Source organism: Pan paniscus, chromosome 7 (genome assembly GCF_029289425.2).
Source record: "Pan paniscus chromosome 7, NHGRI_mPanPan1-v2.0_pri, whole genome shotgun sequence".
Classification (NCBI taxonomy): domain Eukaryota; kingdom Metazoa; phylum Chordata; class Mammalia; order Primates; family Hominidae; genus Pan; species Pan paniscus.
Window position 1 is genome coordinate 136,833,527 of NC_073256.2, and position 17,746 is coordinate 136,851,272.

General features: G+C 41.2%; 1 protein-coding gene across 1 annotated transcript; it reads left to right on the plus strand.

Moving 5' to 3' along the window:
- The first annotated feature begins 7,214 nt into the window (after positions 1-7,214).
- Positions 7,215-15,549, plus strand: CCN3 (cellular communication network factor 3). Its single transcript, XM_003822593.7, has 5 exons — positions 7,215-7,808; positions 7,936-8,161; positions 9,250-9,501; positions 10,327-10,541; positions 14,025-15,549. The coding sequence occupies exons 1-5, from the start codon at positions 7,725-7,727 to the stop codon at positions 14,319-14,321; spliced, it is 1,074 nt and encodes a 357-aa protein (XP_003822641.3). The 5' UTR covers positions 7,215-7,724; the 3' UTR covers positions 14,322-15,549.
- Positions 15,550-17,746: the final 2,197 nt, after the last annotated feature.

Here is a 17,746-nt window from a genome sequence, read left to right on the forward strand (position 1 = left end):
TTCTACTTCGCTCATGTTTGTTTGTAGGAATTATCACATTCTGCCTCATGTGGTAGTTATTATTTACTTCATTTTCTTATGAGGTTAAAAAAATCCTTGAGAATACAAAGCATCTTATTCATCTTACATTTATGCCATGAAGTATTAAGTAGTTATCAATAAGTTAATAGGACATTGTGAACATTCACATCATTAAATGCAACAAAGTTCTGTGGTCATGCCTCTCCAAAAGTCTAAGTTAAAAGGTGCTACAAATCCAGAAACTGGGTGGGAGAGGTTGTATTTCTTGGCTCTAAGATATCATTTGGGAATAGGAACTCTCTCAAAAAAGAGCCTAAATTTTTTTCTTCTTTCTCGAGGGACAATAATTTGAAATTTTTCAGGACCTCTCCTGTATTTAAGTGATGCTGCCTTCCTTGCTCTTTGTATACTCAGCCACCAGCATTTGTGAGTTGGGTCTACCATCATCCAATATGGAGCACTCTCGACAAGCTACTGGTGAATCTGATGTTCAGTCCGTATGTATGTGCCTTTGTCTCTGGCACCAATTCCTAGTCTAAAGAGTTCTGGTCAAGGGAGCAGGACTGAGTTTACCCTACCATGCTGTTACAATGGAATTCAATGAAGAATTCATATTTTTTCTTTAAAAAAAAAAAATTGCTCAGGACCACTTTGTTTAGCTGAGCATGGAAGTGGGCAATGTTGGTGCCCAGAAGCTGGGAATGCTGCATGCATAGAAGCTTGATGCACTCCTCTCCAGTTCAGAAAACATTTAAATACTTATTTGATTTCCACAGAGCCTACTTCCCTATAAGAAAGACCTTATCTAATGGAAGGAATTAACTTATTTCTCTCATTCCGAGCAAATTGCTAGCTTGAATGACTTTTTACTTAACCTCCTGGGTTTTTTCTTTAAGAAATTCACTTAAGAATAAAAAATGTTTTAAATACAGGCAGTAGGAAAATGTTTCCAAAGAAACATTTAACTTTTATGTTTAACTTTTCACCTCCCATCACAGCTTCTTCTCTGCTCCTCATTGTTGTTGGAAAAGCAAGAAGTCAAGGGATCTGTCAGAAAAGCAAGAGGATGTGATTGAAATTAGCCATATAACTGGACATCACTTAGGCTTGTCCTGCCTAACATATAATGGAAATTACCTTGTGTTCTATCAACTCCCTGGGGCCCCAGAAAAGGGACATATGAATGAAATTCAGAAAAGAGCAACAAAATTATTAAAGAGCTGTGGGGTTGATTTATGAGGCACATTATGAAAGCTAAGTACATGTGGCTTGGCTAAACAATGACTAAATGAAGACACGATGAATGCCTTTGAGTTTACGGAGAATACAATCACTGAGACAAAAAGAGGCAGGGAGTTGTCTTGAAGGTGATAACATCACTATCACCACTTTTGTTTCTGTTTTTTAGTTGTATGTTGTTTTTAAACTGATACATCATAATTCTACATACTTAAGGGGTACAGTGTGATTTTTCAAGACACGTATAGATTACATAATGATCAAATCAGGGTAATAGCATAGCCATCACCTCAAATGCTCTTGATTTCTCTGTGGTAGGAACATTAAAAATCCTGTCTTCTAGCTATTCTGAAGTATTTGAAACTTGTTTTTATTATACTTTAAGTTCTAGGGTACATGTGCACAACGTGCACGTTTGTTACATATGTATACATGTGCCATGTTGGTGTGCTGCACCCATTAACTCGTCACTTACATTAGGTATATCTCCTAATGCTAACCTTCCCCCCTCCCCCAACCCCATGACAGGCCCCGGTGTGTGATGTTCCCCATCCTGTGTCCAAATGTTCTCATTGTTCAATTCTCACCTATGAGTGAGAACATGCGGTGTTTGGTTTTCTGTCCTTGCGATAGTTTGCCCAGAATGATGGTTTCTAGCTTCATACATGTCCCTGCAAAGGACATGAACTCATCCTTTTTTATGGCTGCACAGTATTCCATGGTGTATATGTGCCACATTTTCTTAATCCAGTCTATCATCGATGGACATTTGGGTTGGTTCCAAGTGTTTGCTATTGTGAATAGTGCCACAGTAAACATAAGTGTGCATGTGTCTTTATAGCAGCATGATTTATAATCCTTTGAGTATATACCCAGCAATGGGATGGCTGGGTCAAATGGTATTTCTAGTTCTAGATCCTTTAGGAATTTCCACACTATCTTCCACAATGGTTGAACTAGTTTACAGTCCCACCAACAGTGTAAAAGCGTTCCTATTTCTCCACATCCTTTCCAGCACCTGTTGTTTCCTGACTTTTTAATGATTGCCATTCTAACTGGCATGAGATGGTATCTCATTGTGGTTTTGATTTTCATTTCTCTGATGGCCAGTGATAATGAGCATTTTTAGTATTTGAAATATTATTGTTGACTATAGTCACCCTACGGTGCAATTTAACAGGATAACTTATTCCTCCTAACTGTAGCTTTGTACCCACTGACTGACTCCTCATGTCCTCCCCTCCTGACTTCCCCCAGCTTCTGGTAACCACTATTCTACTCTCTACTTCTATGAGGTAGTTTCATTTTTTAAATATGGGGGCAGGGGCTGTGCTATTTCAACTACCTGCTACAGAACTTAGCACCAATTTTTTAAATTTTTCATAATAATAAGAAAGATAACACAATAGCACTGAAAACAACATTGTACCTTTAGAAAATGTAGGCAATTCTCTAAATGTGTTCTGGATAAGAGTACTGACTGAGAAGCAATAAGAATATAAATCAATTAACAGGCAATGTGAAAAAGAAAAGGCAAAAATGAGCCCCTGATGTCACATATGTGATGAGGGGATAAAAGGAGAGGACAAAATGAAGGGGGGAAAAGTAAATTGTTCAAAGTCCTTGCAGTTCATAACCCCATGGTTAGCTGCCAAGCCCAGCAATTCAAAAAAGAATCTCTAATAAGGTATCCCCTGACTTCTCCCAGAGACCTCAACTGCCACGTGGATTATTTCAAACAGGAGAAGATCACCAGCCTGTATTCCATCCTTTTAGTGCCAAGCAAGACCCAGAGAAGTTTCATGTCACAGGCTGATGGGTGGTGGCTGATAGGACCAATTTAGCTGCTGCTGAAGAGCAAACAGCCTCCAGTTTGTTTCTTATCTCATCTTATGCAGAGCAATGAAAAGTGGCAAAACTTAAAGTGGAGTTTGCAGTATCTCAAAAGGTCCAAGAACTGACCACTTGCCTGACCCTGAGGTGGATGTTGGGGATGTTACTGTAAATACGACATGCTGTGTGTCCTCAAGGACTCTCAGGCAGGACAGGGAGGCAGTCACCAAAACAGACAAGTACAGTCACATCTTACATAACAATATTTTGGTCACCTATGGACGGCATGTACGATGGTGGTCCCATAAGACTATAATGGAGCTGAAAAATTCCTGTAGCCTAGTGACATCGTAGCTGTCATGACACTGTAGCACACTCATGTGTCTATGGTAATGCTAGTGTAAGCCAACTTACTGCACTTTCAGGCATATAAAAGTATAGCACATATAATTATGTATAGTCCATGTTTGATGATGATAATAAGTGACTATGTCACTGGTTTATGTATTTACTATACTTTTCATCATTATTTTAGAGCATACTTCTTCTACTCATAAAAAAAAGTTAACTATAAAACAGTCTCAGGCAGATCCTTCAGAAAGTATTTCAGAAGAAGACATTGTTATCTGAGGAGATGACAGCTCCATGTGTGTTATTACCCCTGACAACCTTCCAGTGGGACAGGATGTGGAGTGGAAGACAGTGACACTGATGATCCTGACCTTGCGTAGACCTAGGCTAATATGTATGTTTGTGTGTTATTTTTCACAAAAACAAAAAAAAATAATAAAAATATTAAAACTAGAAAAAAGCTTATAGAGGCCAGGCACAGTGGCTCATGCCTGTAATCCCAGCACTTTGGGAGGCCGAGGCAGGTGGATCACAAGGTCAAGAGATTGAGACCACCCTGGCCAAACCCTGTCTCTACTAAAAATACAAAAATTAGCTGGGTGTGGTTGTGTGAGCCTATAGTCCCAGCTACTTGGGAGGCTGAGGCAGGAGAATTGCTTGAACCAGGGAGGCAGAGGTTGCAGTGAGCCAAGATCGCACCACTGTACTCCAGCCTGGTGACAGAGAGGGACTCCATCTCAAAAAAAAAAAAAAGCCTGTAGAATAAGGATATAAAGAAAATATTTTTGTATATCTGTACAATGTATCTGTGTTTTAAGGTAAGTGTTATTACAAAAGGGTCGAAAAGTTAAAAAAATTAAAAGTTTATACAGTAAAAAAGTTACAGTAAGCTAAAGTTAATTTATCATTGAAAAAGGAAATTTTTGAATAAATTTAGCTTAGCCTAAGTGTAGTGTTTATAAAGGCTATAGTAGTGTGCAGTTATGTCCAAGGCCTTCACATTTACCCACCACTGACTCACTGACACCCACTGCAAGCTCCATTCACGGTAAGTGCCCTACACAGGTGGACAATTTTTTATCTTTTATACCATATTTTTACTGCACCTTTTCTAAGTTTAGATATGTTTAAATCACAAATACTTACCATTGTATTACAGTTGCCTACAGTATTCAGTGCAGTATATTCTGTACTGTTTGTACGTTTGTAGCCTAGGAGTAATAGACTATATCATACAGCCTAGGTGTGTAGTAGGCTACACCATCCGCATCTGTGTAACTACACTCTATGATGTTCACACAACAATGAAATCACCCAAGGACACATTTCTCCAACAATATCCCCATCATTAAATGGTGTGACTATAATGATTATCCAGTGAGTTATGAGATAAAAGAGATAAGCTCGGCATCCCAGGCCTGCACTGCGGATAACATCTATCCCGGCATGAAGGATTTCAGAGACTATGTCCTGGAGGCAGTGAAGCATGACATGACATGATTATCATCAGATGGTATCACTTTCAACTTACAATTGTTTTAAGATGAAGATCCTCATCCTAGAGCATTTATAGCAGATGATGGAGTGGATGTGTATTGTTTTGCTCACCAAGCTTGCTTTCTTTTTAAGGAACAGTCCTTTCTTCCCAAGAGAACCGCTCTTTCTCTCCATTCCAACCATGAGGTTCTAACTAATCCCCATACTTCACCTTCCTTGTCCCCATTGATTAGTCCAGGGTGAACCCATCCAATTTAATTCCTGGAACTTTTAAAGTTGGGCCTAAGAGACAGGGACATTCCTTCTGTGGTGATAAGGTCATAAAGTAAGAAGATTGGAAGGATCATTTCTCCCTTATGTGGAAGTAGTCCTGTTGGCCCTCCTCTCTCTAGATCCCAATTGCCTCTGAGGACTCCCTGTACCATTCTTGTGCTGTCACTATGTGAAACATCACAGCATCCTTCCAGTAAAGTCCTCTTTTCGCAAAAACTAGTTCAAGTTTGGTTTCCATCTCTTGCAATCAAAACTGAATAGCAATTTTACACTTGCAGTGACTTCTTGACATGTTAATCCTTGTCTTAAAGTTACATTTTCCCTATCACCACTCCCACCCCACACTTTCCAAGAAGAGCTAGCCCAATCTCCATGTTGCCAATTTCTCCTTGCTCTATCTCAGTCTATTCATGCTTGGAACACTTGGCTGATGCTCTTTGCCTCCCCATTAGCAGTGCTTCTAGTTGCTCCATTTCAAAGTACATTAATATGCTGTCTACCAAGAGCCACCACCAGAGAATCCTACTGAGTGGGTCAAGAGTGGGGCTCAGGAATCTGTATTTTTAACAAAATACATGCTGGTTGGTTCGATCTGCAGCCAGATGGAGACATCATTAGGCCAAATGGCTCATAAAACCTATCAGTTTTTTTGTTTTTTGTTTTATCTTTTTCTTAAACTTTTATTTCAAGTTCAGGGGTAAATGTGCAGGTTTGTTTACACAGGTAAATATGTGTCATGGACATTTGTTGTGCAGATTATTTCATCGCCCAGGTATTAAGCCTGGTACCCATTAGTTATTTTTCCTGATCTTCTCCCTGCTCCCATCCTCCACCCTCCAAAGCCTATCAATTTGAAGAGTATGTAAATGTCCTACTCAAGAGTGCAAATGAACTGTTTCATCCTAGTTAAGTTTGAGTACTACTCAGTCTCATTTACCTCAAAGAAAGCAGAACTATTAGAGGCTTGGAAGTGTGTCATAGTGGTTTCAGGCTGCCGAGAGAATTATCTAGAAGGGGCTTGAGGTGACCTCATCATCTGCGGGTGTTGCAGAGGCAGACCTGGCCCCTTCCGCAAGCTGCCTTTGATTTCCTTCATGCTGGGGACAGATGAGGTAGAGGCCATTTGTTTCTTTTTAAACTCTAGAATTACATCACAGGCCTGTATAATTTTCCTTAAAAAGTGTTTTTTTGTTTTTTTCCAAAGCAACTATCCTCAAAAGAGCTGGGCATAGTTCTCCTAGGGGCAGCAGCAGTGTTGAAGTATAGGGGGAAACTGTTCTAAATCCTTCAAACAATGTCACCTTTGGAGCAGTAAAACTGCTCTCTTTTTCCCATGAGAGATGACAAGCATGCCCCAGCAATCATTTCTTGAAAGCGGATGCCGGGTGAGAGAAGGATTTGATTTGCCGAAGGGTCAGCCAAGTTAAGCCAGTTTCTTCCTCATTTCTTCCCTGGCTGGAGGTTTTGATGGTGGTGATGGTGGCTGAACTGAACCCACTTAGAAAACTGTCAAAGGTTTCTGGACTTTCAGGTGTACCGTCTCACATTTGGTCTGCTACAGCAGGTGCTTCAAGGCTTTCTTCTGCCAAGATTTCTTTGTTTTATTTTATGATGTTTTCTTTGTGTGTGTGTGTGTGTGTGTGTGTGTGTGTGTGTGTTTTACTTTTATTTCCAACAAACCTGTGGACCTTGGGGTTTAAGACTGAGTGAAGCTAGAAGGATTAGAGTCAAAAGAATTTTGCCATTTGGCCAATAGCATCCCCCACCTCCTGACATATCGATTTTTTTTCTAGATTCCCTTCCCCCTGCCACTCCCCTCCCCCCAACACACACACACACATACACACACACACTTTTCTCTTTCTCCTCTTTCTCTCCTTTCCTCCCTTGCTTCTCTCCCCTCCCTCTCAACACATTCAATGAGTGCCCTAAACGGTGACAAACTTGCATGTGCTTCCCTCATGACTAAACCCCTGGGCCTTCTGCCAATCCCCTGCAGATGGCCCCATACTGCAGGCATCCCGTAAGGGGACCCCACGCTTGCAGCCCTGGTTGGAACGGTCAGGGTGGAGGAGGATGGTGGGGAGTGGTGGTGTCTTCGTCCTGGGAGAAGGCGAAGCAACTTCCAGGAGGAAACGGGCGTTTCCTTCCCACGCGCTCGAGCGAGCCCTGGGTCCTGGCCTCGGAACTCCACCCAGCCCCTCCCCACCCTCTGGGAAAAGCCAGTCGCCACACACAGGCACACGCAGGCCCCGGCGCCGCGCCCTAAGGAGAGCAGCACCCACGGCCAATTGCCATGGCAACCCCGGGGTTCGTTCCACTTCCCCACCCAGCCGATCTCCCCCCTCCTCCCTGCACTGCAGCCAACCGGCTTATGCGCGTCCCAGGAGCGCGCTATAAAACCTGTGCTGGGCGTGATCGGCAAGCACCGGACCAGGGGGAAGGCGAGCAGTGCCAATCTACAGCGAAGAAAGCCTCGTTTGGTAAAAGCGAGAGGGGAAAGCCTGAGCATGCAGAGTGTGCAGAGCACGAGCTTTTGTCTCCGAAAGCAGTGCCTTTGCCTGACCTTCCTGCTTCTCCATCTCCTGGGACAGGTAAGTGGCACACCCTTAAGATGCCCCCAAGTTACTTTGCCCGCCTTGGTGGCCCCCACTTGGTCACCGGGCTCACTGCGTCTTCTGTCCCAGCTGAGTGGTTTCTCCTTGTCTCGCCTGCCTTCAGGTCGCTGAGACTCAGCGCTGCCCTCCCCAGTGCCCGGGCCAGTGCCCTGCGACGCCGCCGACCTGCGCCCCCGGGGTGCGCGCGGTGCTGGACGGCTGCTCATGCTGTCTGGTGTGTGCCCGCCAGCGTGGCGAGAGCTGCTCAGATCTGGAGCCATGCGACGAGAGCAGTGGCCTCTACTGTGATCGCAGCGCGGACCCCAGCAACCAGACTGGCATCTGCATGGGTAATCCTGCTCCCTCTGCTGTTTGACCTCTTCTCCTGCAGCTAAGTGAAGCTGCTTCCTCCCTTCTCTTTTTTATTCCCCTTCCCAGAGGGCGATAAGCAAATAATAATAATGCAATAAGTGACATGTATAGAGCACTTACTGTGTGTCAGGCATGGTTTGGGGAGCACTTGGGGCTTTGGGGAGCGCCAGAGCCAGAAAGGAAACCTGCCCTGGGGGTGAAAGGCATTCCTGCCTTGGCTTCCTAGACAAGAATCTAAGCAAAGGGGGAGCCACGCAGAGTTAAGGGCCAGTGAAGTCATTTCCTTCGGACACTTCTAGAGGGTCCCTTGGGGCTGATGGAAGCTCGGGTTTACTCACACGCTCACAGTTTCCCAAACTGCAGTTGGGGAAAACCCAGCAGGTTTGTTTTCACACCTGTAATTGTCCCATTTGAACCAAAGCAGCTGCTAGTCTCCTGGGATAACTATGTAACCCTTCTCTGGCTGCAAGTAAAATAAAATGCAGGCAACTAGCCAATCCAGGCTTCTAAAACGTAATCAATCGGGGATCAATTTTTCACATGGTACAACACTGTAGTTGAAGATTGTCCCTTCCTTTCTGGACAGGAGGGCTTTCACTTTTTTCTCTAAGCTACTGATGATTTTATTATGCTTGAGTGTCAATGAATCTTAATGCCCTTCCCAATTTGATCAGCTAACCTGTTGGAAAACATAAAGTACACTTTTTCTCTTTTTAAGTCTAAGCTGCTGGAGTAGGAAACTCTAAGGCGGTTCTCACAAAATGACTGAACATTGGGAACAATGGCCAGGGGACCTTGGGGACATTACTTCACAGTTGCACACCTCTTTCCTCATCCATAAAATGAGTGGCAAGACTAGATGATCTTGAAGGTTTCTTCTTGCTCTGAGAGGCCTCCATGAGGACATCACTCTACAGTAGATACATGAGAAACCAGATCGCCTGAACTAGAAAAGGACTTGGGTTTTGGAACATGCCCTCCAAATCTTACATAGCTTCTTCACTGTATTGTGTTCTTGTTTTTCCTCTTCCTCTTTGCTTTTCACTTTGCTTCCCCAATATTCTAGCGGTAGAGGGAGATAACTGTGTGTTCGATGGGGTCATCTACCGCAGTGGAGAGAAATTTCAGCCAAGCTGCAAATTCCAGTGCACCTGCAGAGATGGGCAGATTGGCTGTGTGCCCCGCTGTCAGCTGGATGTGCTACTGCCTGAGCCTAACTGCCCAGCTCCAAGAAAAGTTGAGGTGCCTGGAGAGTGCTGTGAAAAGTGGATCTGTGGCCCAGATGAGGAGGATTCACTGGGAGGCCTTACCCTTGCAGGTGAGAAACTTACCTAGGGCTGGTCATAGTAGAGGGTAAATACAAACATGAAGAATTTGCAATCTCTTGGATTTGAAAAGAGAAACTGGCCTCAGTTTCTGGTCATTCAGTTGTGGATTTCAGGTTGCCCACTGAGATCAAACACATGAGATCAAACACATTTGTAGACATTAGATCAAACCTATTTATAAACTCAAACTAAGTTATAGAAGGTTGCTGCAATTTCTCCTGAAGAGGACCTCCCAAATTCACTCTTTTGTCTTATTTTTGTCTTATTGGATGACTACTACTTGTATTTTAATCCATCCCACTTGATCCTCATTAGCACTACAAAGACAAAATTTTAAATTCTTTTTTTTTTTGGATTCTGTACACTACCTAGGCTGTCTCATGATTAACCTCCTTAAAGAAGGCTACTCATCCCTGCACAGGTGTCACTGAAAAGTGTCATCTTTCTAGATGCTGTAGTAAGGCTCAGATGGCACTTCAGGACCTTTTTTTATTCTTCTTTTTGTTTTCTCTTATCAATGAAATAGTTTAAATAAAAAATCTCAAGAGACAGTAGAGGATTATTTTAGAAGCCATTAATTAGCCAGATTACTTATATTAGCAGTATCCGGAATTGTATACTATTTCTGAGGGCAGACATTATCAGCCATGCCAGAAATAAATAAATAAATAAATTCAGTTCTGTGTCCTGGGAGCATGGGTGTTTAGTAGGTACAGAGTCGAATGAGACCCACTTTCTAATAATGGCTGAAAAGGACCACTTTCCAATCCTCACATTTTACCCAATATGGCTGTCTTTATTTATACATCCCATAGCTTACAGGCCAGAAGCCACCCTAGGAGTAGAAGTCTCTGACTCAAGTGTCAACTGCATTGAACAGACCACAGAGTGGACAGCATGCTCCAAGAGCTGTGGTATGGGGTTCTCCACCCGGGTCACCAATAGGAACCGTCAATGTGAGATGCTGAAACAGACTCGGCTCTGCATGGTGCGGCCCTGTGAACAAGAGCCAGAGCAGCCAACAGATAAGGTAGGAGCCTGGAGGAAACCTCCCATCCTGAAGGTAATGGCCTTGTGTCCTTGGAGCCCGGGCTTCAGAAAGTCACTGTGTCACTCTGTGACGGAGAGAGCAGCTATAGCTGGGAGTTAACCCCAGAGAAAAGGCAGTGGGGTTCCTGAAGCCAGCCTATCTTCTTTTTTCTCTTTAACATATTGAAATACTCTAAGCAACTCACAGTACACCCTCAGGTAAAGAGGGAGAGGGACCGGAAAACTATAATGCTTTTCCCAATAGAGAACGGTCTAGCAAATCCCATTCCATTCCTGGAGAAAACTGGCTACAGTTGTCAAGCACAGCTGATTCTAGAGAGGTCACTTCTGACCTCAGTTCTCTTTACTCATCAGGTTCTGTATGTATGGGTAGAGGCCATGTGGGTCTTACCTCTCAGTCCTCAGCTTTCTACCTCGCACATATTGTGTGCGTGATAAACAACTGTTGATAAATAAGCGAGTGACTGTCTGGGAATTATTGTTGGTATTTTTAAAAACCTAGTGGAAATAATACATTTGCCAGCATAAAGCAATATGGGCCAAATAAAACAGCACATATCTTTTTATTTTTTATTTTTTGTTGTTGGAATTACATCAACTCAGTATGTTAACACTGAATGTGAGACGTGCAGTTCAGAAGCTCTGATTGGTTGCTGATGACATCACAGGCCTTGTTACCAGAGCCCTATATCAGAAAAATGCAATACCCAATTTGAACCATTATATGGATCCTTATACAAACCTAAGACTAAAATAAAACAGCCCTTAGCAATTCAAGATTTACACATCTTGACACTGAAGCAATATCATCTAATGCGTAAGAGGACAACTGTGGAGCCAGACAGCTTGGCTTCAAATTCTGTCTTTCCACATGAACCAGCTATGTAATCTTGGGCAATTTTCTTAACCTCTCAGCTTCAATTCCTTCTCCCACATAATGGGGTGGCTGAAAGTACCTACCTTAACTTGTCACGATGATTACATAGAATGAATTTGCAAAATGCTGGGTATAGATTAAGTACTCTGTTAACAGTAGCCACCTTTACTTATGATTTCTATTTACTGGTAAAATAAGAGTCCCTAGTGGTTGCATTAGTTATATGGCTGCTTAGCTATATAATTTTTTGAAGTCCATCCTAACTTTACGTTTCTTCCACCAGTTTAGAAAGAACACCTAGAAACACCTTATCCCTAAAATTATATCCTAGGAGATGCACTTCCCCACACTCAGGGGAATTCAAACATATATCTAACATAGTCATATAGGTTCACCCACATAAGCAGTCTCACATACAAACACATACACACACATAGGAATGTTGTTATCCTGTACCATTTTGTGGGTGTTGACAAGAATACATGCTAAATATTAAATTGAAAAAGTAAGAAGTCCTTAAATATTTTCAATAGCACAGCAACTTCTTTATTAAACAAGATGTTTCCATTTAATGCCTCTAAGATGTGGCTTTTTCTATTGTGTCATTTTGCAAAATTTGTATTTTTTCTTGTAACTTGAATCTTCTTTAATATTTGGATATGTTATTTTAAAGATGTTTATTTATAGTATACATATTTTATAAAAATTGTACTAGTAGAACAATCATTACTTCCTTGTCTCCAAGAGATTCTTAAATCTAAGACAGTGGTTCTTTTTTTTTTTTTTTTTTTTTTTTGAGACGGAGTCTTGCTCTGTCACCCAAGCTGGAGTGCAGTGGCGCAATCTTGGCTCACCGCAAGCTCCGCCTCCCGGGTTCACGCTATTCTCCTGCCTCAGCCTCCTCAGTAGCTGGGATTACAGACGCCCTCCACCATTTTTTTGTATTTTTTAGTAGAGACGGGGTTTCACCATGTTAGCCAGGATGATCTTGGTCTCCTGACCTTGTGATCCGCCCGCCTCGGCCTCCCAAAGTGCTGGGATTACAGGCCTGAGCCACCGCGCCCGGCCGACAGTGGTTCTTAAAGGGTGGTCCCCAAACCAGCAGCATCATCTAAGAAGTTGTTAAAATGTAAATTTGTGGTGTGGGTCCCACATCGGATGTACTGAATCCAAAACTCAGGGTGTGAGGTCTGACAGCTTGTTTTAAGAAATCCTCTAGATGATTTTGATGTGCACTGAAGTTTGAGAGCCACTGATTTAAGATAATTCCAAGTCTAATCACCCCACAAGCTGTGGGTCATGCCTATGAAGGTGAACAGTGGATAACTGTAGGAAATTAGTAGATTAAGAAATATAAGTAAGAAATAAAATATAGCCAATTCTTTGCTGAATTATCAACATTGGGCCTCTTCATTTATCATTACTAATACAATCTTGAAAACATTCTCCACTTTATTTGCCTCCATGCACATTCCATGTCTTGGAATTTCCTGGGGTCATCACGTAATAGAAAGAATGGGCTTTGTACAGACAAATTCAAATATTAGATGTTTTCTGATCCCTTTAAGTCTTTGAGACTCAGTTTCTTCATCTGTAAAACTTGGGCAATTGTTCTTTCTATGAATGATTATTTCTTGTATGAATGAATACTGTTAATAAGGTTGAGTTGCTTGAAAAATATTTGAAACATAAAATAATGCCAGATTTATACACATTCTTTTTATAACATGTTGTATTAGTCCATTTTCAAACTGCTATGAAGAACTACCCAAGACTGAGTAATTTATAAAGAAAAGATGTGTAATTGCCTTACAGTTACACATGGCTGGGGAAACCTCAGGAAACTTACAATCATGGCAGTAGGTGAAGGGGAAACAAAACACATCTTACATGGCAGCAGGACAGAGAGAGACAGAGAGAGAGAGAGAGAGAGAAAGGCAGAAAGAGAGAGAGAGAGACAGTGAGAGGGGAAGTGCCACACTTTTAAACCATCAGATCTTGTGAGAACTCACTATCACGAGAACAGCAAAGGAAAAATCTGCCCCCATGATCTAATTACCTCCCACCAGGCCCCTCCTCTGACACGTGGTGATTACAATATGAGAAGAGATTTGGGTATGAACACAGAGAACCAAACTGTATCACGTGTAAAAATCCATTTGGCTAAAAATGACACCAAAGCATGTTACAGTGTCTTAAAAGATAGGTTTTGTTATGCTTTCACCTGCATGCTCATCTCCTCAATGTCAAAAGACCATTATGTACAATTAGGCAAGGTGTTTACATTCCAGGAAGAAAGGAAAATGAATACAGGAACAATAAAGAATTGTACCTACTCAAAGGGCAAAGAATTTCCCAGATTCCGTTGGCCAGAACTTTGCCACAAGGTTATCCCAAGTCCCACATAGTCTGTGGAAGCAAATACTTTTAGCTGACTACATTGCTCAAGCAAAATTAATGTTCTGATAGCAAAGAAGAAAGACCAATAGATATTGGGTGGGCAACTAGCAGGTAATTCCATACTCTAAAATTGTCCCTCAGGGGAATGGTAGCCATTCAATACATCACTTCTTTTTTCTTTCTTAGAAAGGAAAAAAGTGTCTCCGCACCAAGAAGTCACTCAAAGCCATCCACCTGCAGTTCAAGAACTGCACCAGCCTGCACACCTACAAGCCCAGGTTCTGTGGGGTCTGCAGTGATGGCCGCTGCTGCACTCCCCACAATACCAAAACCATCCAGGCAGAGTTTCAGTGCTCCCCAGGGCAAATAGTCAAGAAGCCAGTGATGGTCATTGGGACCTGCACCTGTCACACCAACTGTCCTAAGAACAATGAGGCCTTCCTCCAGGAGCTGGAGTTGAAGACTACCAGAGGGAAAATGTAACCTGTCACTCAAGAAGCACACCTACAGAGCACCTGTAGCTGCTGCGCCACCCACCATCAAAGGAATATAAGAAAAGTAATGAAGAATCACGATTTCATCCTTGAATCCTATGTATTTTCCTAATGTGATCATATGAGGACCTTTATATCTGTCTTTTATTTAACAAAAAATGTAATTAACTGTAAACTTGGCATCAAGGTAAGCTCAGGATATGGCTTAGGAATGACTTACTTTCCTGTGGTTTTATTACAAATGCAAATTTCTATAAATTTAAGAAAACAAGTATATAATTTACTTTGTAGACTGTTTCACATTGCACTCATCATATTTTGTTGTGCACTAGTGCAATTCCAAGAAAATGTCACTGTAATGAGTCAGTGAAGTCTAGAATCATACTGAACATTTCATTGTACAAGTATTTCAACCATATATTGAGGTTTATTGGGAAGATTCTCTATTGGCTCCCTTTTTGGGTAAACCAGCTCTGAACTTCCAAGCTCCAAATCCAAGGAAACATGCAGCTCTTCAACATGACATCCAGAGATGACTATTACTTTTCTGTTTAGTTTTACACTAGGAAACGTGTTGTATCTACAGTAATGAAATGTTTACTAAGTGGACTGGTGTCATAAACTTTCTCCATTTAAGACACATTGACTCCTTTCCAATAGAAAGAAGCTAAACAGAAAACTCCCAATACAAAGATGACTGGTCCCTCATAGCCCTCAGACATTTATATATTGGAAGCTGCTGAGGCCCCCAAGTTTTTTAATTAAGCAGAAACAGCATATTAGCAGGGATTCTCTCATCTAACTGATGAGTAAACTGAGGCCCAAAGCACTTGCTTACATCCTCTGATAGCTGTTTCAAAAGTGCATTTTGTGGAATTTTGAGAAAAAAAGAGCAAAATCAACATGACTGGTGGTGAGAGACCACACATTTTATGAGAGTTTGGAATTATTGTAGACATGCCCAAAACTTATCCTTGGGCCATAATTATGAAAACTCATGATCAAGATATATGTGTATACATACATGTATCTGGTTTGTCAGGCTACAAGGTAGGCTGCAAAATTAAATCTAGACATTCTTTTAATGCCACCACACATGTTCCGCTTCTCTCTTTTAAAGTATTTATAAAAATATAAATTGTACATTTTGTAAAATATTATGTTTGATTTCTCTACTTGTCATATCACTAAATAAACACGATTTTATTGCCGTGTGACTCTGTATTACTTTGGTGCATAAAAGTTGAACATTGTTGTTTACTGAAAATAAAATTAAAATTTATGAATTAAATGAGATCAATCAATAGCATCTATTGAAAGCAAAATGAGTATTTCTGGATGAGCTTACAACTTCTTATCAGAAGGGAAACAAAAGACAACTCAGTATTCCTGAGTTAGATGTTCCTCACCATCACAGCCTCAACTAGCCTCCACACTACTTACCCAGACCCTCATCTCAAGCCCCGATCTTTTTTTTCCTGGACGGCCCACTAGACACCTCTGTATATTGAAATTTAAACTTGTTATCTGACCAAACAAAATTCAGCTCTGTGGCTTCCTTATCTAATCAAAGGGCATCCCATCCTCCCAATTGCACGGCTTAAATGGCCAGCACTTTCTTGATCAGTATTATCTTGCCAAGTACCCAGAAAAGCATATTTCCATTGATCATGGGGAATTGCGTGACAAACTGGGCTGCACACTGGGCAGAGTCACAGTTAATAGAAGTTTTGTGTTTGGAAGCTTCTTGCTGATGCAGTGTGGCTCTCAAGTTCTATAATTTGTAAGGAAAAATCTTTTCAAAAGAGTTTTACTATTACCAACTTCACTTCCTGGGTCTGCCCCCTCCTTTCTGTGCCTCTCTTTAGCTAGTTTCTGTTTGTCCTTTAAGATGGATTAGAAAGCAACTTTGCCTTCTAGGAGTTTATTCACACGAAATTATCAAGGACAGCAAACACTTATTGCACAACAGCATTGTGCTGAGAGCTGTACTTGCATTATATTGTTTAATTGGCACAATAGTCCTGTGAAGTAGGCATTCTTCATGTACCCATGTTACGGATGAGGAAACCAAAAAAAAAAAAAATATTAAAAGAAACTGGTGGATCTAGAATTCAAACCAAAGTCCTTTTACTTTCTACTTGCTAACATATGGATCCTGGCAAAGATGATCTATCTTCAGACTGTTCTACCATGTGTTGTTCATAAAGGCAAAAAAAAAAAAAAAAAATAGAAACAAAGATTCCACAGTGTAGATTTGGCTACATTAATTATAGTATACCCATTAGGATGAAAAACAAAGCAATCTTCAAACTGAGAATATAAGAAAAGATATCCGAAAATATACCCCAGAATGGCATGAAACTAGGAAAAGAGTGATTTGGTTTTGTTCAAAAGTATCTATGAACATGAATCAAAAGAGACCTAGGACAGAACGTGTAACAAAATCTGATTAGTGATTTAGACTAACGTCAGGCTAGTCTCATTTTGGTTCTTTTCTGTCATTTCTTTACCAACTTTTTTTTTTAAACTGTGAATATACTACCTTTATCACCAGAAAAACAAAAATTAAGGCTGACTTATGTCCCTTCTGGCATAGTTCTTGCACTGCTACTTACTCATATAGAGATGGCTGCTCCTTCCAGCAGCTAAAGCATTTGTTAAGTCATTCACTTTGTTCATTCAAAAACTACTTACTGATTGCTTCTATGTGCCTAGCATTGTTTTAGATCCTGGGAACACAGCCATGAGTAAAATAAACAATAAAAATAAACACGTTCTCTCTTCTTCCTGAAATTTACATAACGCTGTTGGGAAAGGCAGGCAAAAAAGCAGCAAACAAAGAAGGTGAATTTCAAATAATGCATAAATAAATCTGTGAGGATCATCAAAACAGGGTGATAACATAGAAAACGTCTGGGTGGCTAATTTAGCTTGAGGCAAGGAAATTCTTTCTAAAGAGGTGACATTTCATCAGAATGACAAAGAGAAAGAATCTTCCAGTGAGAGGTAACATCTATTGTAAAACAAAACGAAACAAAACAAAAACAGTGTCAGGGAGTATTAAGGAAGATCCATGAGGCTAGAGTACAGAATGGGAGGAGAGGTGGGAGATGATGTATCTGCAGGGGCAAGAGTATCAGGACTTGCCTCTGTCATCATAGTTCTCACAGCATTTTACAACCAATTCTCTATACCCCCATTATGAGCATCTTGAGGCCAGCATTTTAGTCCTCTGTATCTGCCCAAGTCCCTGACACACAGTAAGACCTCACTGTGCATACCTGTTGAATGAATGAATAAATATATGAATGAATGGTCTCTGCATTGGCAGAAGAATGTTCTTTGAAATAAATGTTAGACTATCATTTTCGTTATCACCATCACCTGGAGAGCTCTCCAACATACATAAAC